Source organism: Populus nigra, chromosome 4, assembly GCF_951802175.1.
Source record: "Populus nigra chromosome 4, ddPopNigr1.1, whole genome shotgun sequence".
NCBI lineage: Eukaryota > Viridiplantae > Streptophyta > Magnoliopsida > Malpighiales > Salicaceae > Populus > Populus nigra.
Window position 1 is genome coordinate 16,732,450 of NC_084855.1, and position 6,069 is coordinate 16,738,518.

The 6,069-nt window shown below is 33.1% G+C and overlaps 1 protein-coding gene across 1 annotated transcript; it reads left to right on the plus strand.

Moving 5' to 3' along the window:
• Positions 1–2,494: 2,494 nt before the first annotated feature.
• Positions 2,495–6,069, plus strand: LOC133690614 (caffeoylshikimate esterase-like). Its single transcript, XM_062110842.1, has 8 exons — positions 2,495–2,698; positions 2,814–2,910; positions 2,996–3,028; positions 4,701–4,847; positions 4,928–5,058; positions 5,140–5,277; positions 5,393–5,491; positions 5,598–6,069. Exons 1-8 carry the CDS (start codon positions 2,672–2,674, stop codon positions 5,955–5,957), a joined length of 1,032 nt encoding a protein of 343 aa, XP_061966826.1. The 5' UTR covers positions 2,495–2,671; the 3' UTR covers positions 5,958–6,069.

Here is a 6,069-nt window from a genome sequence, read left to right on the forward strand (position 1 = left end):
TAGAGGAGTTAAATTGCCGAATTAAAGATTTAGATGTCGGATTGAATGTTTTGGGACATAATTTAGACTTGTTTCTTCACAAAACTTGTCTCCTAGTAGAATTCATATGTCATCTTAGACAAATCATATCTCTCTCATATGAGCTTGTTTTCTACTGATATTTGGTATGATAATAGGTCTTCGAGTCAGAAATCCAACAAAATTTAGTTTGCATCAAATGAACTTCTGTGGCTCAAGATATGCAAGTTGGAATGGCCAAAGGTCAACATTGGCAGAATGCAAGATTTATCTTTGAAGACTGCGATATCCATGCTCTTTCTCTTGTTATTTTTCTTGCCATATATGTACAGAAAGGTATGGATGTTAGCTTTCTAATGCCACTGGAATCACTTCGTTTTGACCTCTAGAGCTCAAGTTCTACACAAAACATCGATTGGAGGTCAAATCTGCCAATTATCTTCAATTTACTTCTTTTTGAATCTTACATCCAAAAGTGCATTCAAAACATAAAATAAAGAATATCAAGGCATTTTATATATAAAACATAGGCAAAATACTAGGTAAATATAGATAAAACTATCAAATAATATGGTTGCATCAGGATGACATTTTCTTTGATATTGTAAGTATATTTAACTTTAATAAACATTTTCATTACTTAACATTAAAGGTATTATATATTTATGTAATTATATTTTAAATTATTATGAAAGATGAGGTTATAATTTATTCTCAGACATATAAATGAATGAAATTGTATGAACGAGTTCAGTCATATGTGTTCAAGACTGATTTTTTATGCATCAGTTGTCTAGAGCACGTCAAGCTTAACCACGATCTGATCTATATACTAATTAAGCTATGAAGATGTGAGACACACACATTTCATCTTAGGTATGAATAGATGACACCGACACTTCAAGACTCTACAGTTTTGCTTGGACTTTCTATTGATAGACGGGTGGTCATATATACTAGTGTGCATAATTAGATTGCATTATATGAGCATTCATTTGGATTGAGATCCTATGCTTCTAAATTGAAGAGGGGTAGCATACATTTTAAATAGATTGAAAAGACATTAACCACATCACCAGATGATGCTAATGACAAGGTCTTGCAAATGTATTTAATAAATTATGATTTGAAAGTGTTAATTATATATGAATTAGTATGATAATTTTCATGTGTTATGTAGGTATGCTAGAGCATATATATTGTGCTTGTGTAATAGTGTATTATTATAATATTACTCATGGACACATCATAAAATATTTGTTTTTGAAAAAAATATTGGTTTGGTGATTATTTTTAATTTCTTTTCTATGGATTTATTCTAATCTCATGGTCCAGATCACGAGTTTTGCATGCCATTTTTTAATATAAGGTTTTTTTAGAATTGTTTTGTTTGTGTTTATTTTTTCAAGATATTATTTTAATTTATTTATACAAAACAAGTTTATTTATCAAAATAAAAAATATTTTTATAAGTCGTGAGTTTATTCAGTCATTTTTATTTGTATTCATCTTTCAGATTATGAGTTTTTTAGTATGTGAATTTATCTTTTATTGATTTAAGTAAATAAGTTTAGTAAACACAATCGAGTAAATGTCTTATTTTGTATGATTGAATACCTCGATATGCATTCATCTCTTAATTTTTAAAATTTTTCTTTTGATTATTGTCAATGATTTTTTAAAATTAATTTATATAAATGGTTATCTATTTATGCAGTTAGATACTTGCATTGGCTTTTCAATGACACTAAAAAAAATTTATGTTAAAAAAATACTCGATATTTTTTAAAAGAAAAAAATAACTCGCGGCGTATCGCTGGTTAAATAACTAGTTTTTCTCTATAGTGTGTGTAAATATATTAGGTTTTCTAGAATATACACATCATTTTATTTTCTTTTACTGGTAAAATGTATTTGATATTCTGATTAAAAAAAAAAACTGGTATTAATCTACATGTGATGACTTCACAATGTCAACAGACCGAGGGTTATTATAAACAAAACTTTATTATACATTGATATGGTAAATCTAATAAAATATTTTGCCCTTGTAAGGACTGAATTTTATTTACTTCACTCGGCCAACTTCCAAGAAAGAGAACAAATACATATGAGAAAATAAAATCTAGGAACACAAAAAATAATAAACATATATATATTTCTACTTAGATTTTGCTATATATATATATATATATATATATATATATATATATATATATATATATATATATATATATATATCTTTTTCTTTAAAATTAATTAGCTTTAATTACTCCCTGCTCAACCTGATCCGCCGAATCTAAAGAGGTTAGCCAAAATTAAGATATTTAAATGGGGTGTGGGAGGGAGCATCCTTTATTAATTATTTTCGTACGGACTTATTGACACCTGGCACCTGGCACCCCATAACTTTTGGAACAGTTCAAACTCCTATAAATAAACATAACCCTAAGGCATCCTAACTGTACAAGGAAGAGGGGATCATCGCATACAGATCTCATTGACCTCTCTCCCCAAATATTCCCACTTTTTTCGTTCTTCTTTTACTAGCAATATTTTTTCCCCCAGCGTAGAAGAGTTCTCTCCGTCTGACCTGAAGCCACGCATCATCCTCCCTCGATAGTTTATGGTCGTGTTTTCTTCTTAGCTTCGCATGGAGATGGAGTTTGAATATCAGGAGGTAATAATTGAACCGCAGGGTTCTGAATATTATCCATGTATTAATTTTCTTTTCTGGGCTAGCGCCTCCTGGTTTTAATTTGGCAAAGGAAATGTGTATGGCGGTGTGTCGGCAGGGGTATATAAGAAGTTCAAGAGGAGTGCAGCTCTTTACATGTAGATGGTTGCCTTCGGGTTCTTCTTCTCCAAGAGCACTTGTTTTCCTCTGTCATGGTATTTTTTCTTCCCTCTTGGTTACTTCTTTGCCGGGAGTTTGGTGTGAATATTCACTGAATCCATTGATTAATGGAGCTTGCAGGATATGGCATGGAGTGCAGTGGTTCCATGAGAGGTAATAAATACCCCTTAATGACTTCTTGCTCTTATGCACAGCTTTTAGTTGCGATGCCTTAATTGTTCATGCTAGCTAATTAATTCGGACGCTTGCCCAGTTTCTTCTTCTTCTGATCACTCGAAACCTAACATGTACGTTCACTCTGATCATTGCTCATACAGTGTTCATATCCCAACGCCTCTTCTTGATTTTTATGACTCAAAATTAATGAAAGCCAAGAAAAACAATTCGCGCTTCCATTCTAAACGCGGAAGCCGAAATTAGATAGATGTATATCCACACAAACGTCATCCTCATCGTCTATTAACGGACTGTATTTTTTATAACCGTGTTTACCCAGGCAAATAAATATATGGTTATGTTAGACATCTAGATGGTCCAGTGATAAAAACGATCAAAAAATTTGTTTTTTTTAATTTTTTATGATCTCATATTCGAGTCATGTGATTGCTCGTATGATGGCTACTAAAATTTTACATGATCATTAACTTCAATGCCCGTGGAATTATTCGAGGTGCGCGCAAGCTGACCTAGACACCGACGTTAAACTAAAAAAAATAATTATCTTAATATTAAATAAAATATTATTTAAATTATATTTTTATGGGTTGTTTAAATTATTTTTAATCTATAAAATTAACTAGATCCTACCGAGTGAACCATACCTAGTTTAAATATTTTTTTATTAGAAAAATATAAATAATATAGAGTCAACCACAGCACAGTGCGGGCAAATAATATAGCTATAGCTAGTGCTAGTATTTTTTTTTAATTATTAATATAGAAATGTAGACCAACTTACATGTATCTTAATTAATTACTTAAATTTTAAAATTAATAATTATATAAATCTTAAATCATCATTATCTTAACAATCATATGAAATAAATAATCAAATTATCAATTAGCTATAGCTAGTGCTTTTGCTTTCACACATGAGACATCTCTCTTTAGTGTGGCTTTTAGCATATCTGCTAGGGATAACGATAGAACAAATGATGAATTATAGCAATTATCTGTCAAAAAGGACAGACCGTGTATAGTGTTTTTAATTTTATTTATAAATATATTAAAATAATTTATATATTAAAATTATAGAAAAAAACTAGTAAAAAAATATCAACGTAATATTTTTATTTTAAATGGGACCTCACAATACACTCAGGCCGCTGAAAAAGTAAGACCACAATATTCTTTATCTTATCCCCATCACATTTTTCATGAGTTTGGGGATATGGTTGGGTGTTAAGTTTTTTTATTATTATTATTATTATTATTAATTTGAATATTTTTACTAATTTATACATTGACTAATCTTATAAATATTGAAATTAATAATTATATAAATTTTTAATAATTATAAAAGGATTTGAACTGCGAGTATTGAAGAGTTTTTTTTTTTTTTTTTATGACTCCATCCCATGACATGGTTTCATGCATGCATAAAAATTTGTACGTGGCCATTAAAAAGTTTGGTTAGATTTGACAGTAAGGTTAGGCTCACCAGCATCTTTCCCCACCCCAATAAATACATAATAATAATGACCCTACCAAGCTACAGGAACCGTTGACCAGAAAGAATTTCTGAGCAGCGAGGTCCATCGACACTGGAAGTCTTTGATGTAATGGTGGTATCCTGGTTTAATGAAGCAGTTTTTTATTTGAATAGAATGTGGAATCAGGCTAGCACGTGCTGGATATGCTGTGTTTGGGATTGACTACGAGGGGCATGGACGGTCCGCTGGTTCCCGTTGTTACATCAAGAAGTTTGAAAATATAGTGAACGACTGCCAAGATTTTTTCAAGTCAGTTTGTGGTGAGCTAGCTAGCAATTGATCCTGAATGTGATGGTGGCGCTGCAGGCTGCTATGCTAACTTGTTTCTGTTGACTTTCAGCTGAGAAAGATTACAGGTACAAGGGCAGGTTCCTGTATGGAGAGTCCATGGGAGGGGCAGTTGCCCTGTTACTCCACCAGAAGGAACCTCTGTTCTACCATGGTGCCGTTCTTGTTGCCCCTATGTGCAAGGTGAATAGTGTATATATTAGCTACTGTTTTATTTTGGGTAGATAATTGATCATTAATTCTAAGGCATGCTTACTTTGCTAGATATCGGAGAAATTGAAGCCACATCCGGTAGTTGTTAATATATTGACTGGTTTGGTAGACCTTATACCGAAGTGGAAGATTGTCCCTACGAAAGATGTCATTGACTCTGCCTTCAAGGACCCTCTTAAGAGAGAAGAGGTAATCTATTGCCTGTGTTTTTCTATTCGTTGTTTAAGGATAGATGTTATGATAAGGAAATTGCTACATTTATACATGTAAAATCTTTATATATCCTGCCATGGTGATGGTTTAGATAAGGAACAACAAGCTGATATACCAGGACAAGCCCAGGCTTAAAACAGCCCTGGAAATGCTCAGAACTAGCATGAGGGTCGAGGAAAGTTTAAAGCAGGTTTGCTACCAACTGTGCTCTTCGGCTCCCTTTATTTACTCCGAAGTTTCGATTCAAGCACGATACATTTACGGCGATTGGGTTAACTGGATCGTTGAATTGGCAGGTGACACTACCATTCGTAGTGTTGCATGGCGACGCAGATACAGTGACAGACCCTGAAGTAAGCAAGGCCTTGTACGACCTAGCAAGCAGCGAAGACAAGACCATGAAAATGTACCCCGGAATGTGGCATGCTTTGACAGTGGGAGAGACTGAAGAAAACGTAGGAGTCGTTTTTGCCGATATCATAGCTTGGCTTGACGAGCACACTGCCGAGGGAACTCTTCTTGTCGAACCATTGCATGAGACTTTCCATGTTGGCATAGAGAAACTTCCATCTCCTCCACCTACGACTCAGAAACAATCACATCGTTTCTATCTTTGTGGATTTAAGGAACCACGCACGCTTCATTCAGCTATGTAGCTCCTCTCATGACTGTTGTTCAAGAGCTAGATGTTCTCATATCACCTTACATGTGAAAATTATGTTCATAGGTGAAAGAAGAAAAAGAAATCAAGTAATTGTTTTCGCTCAA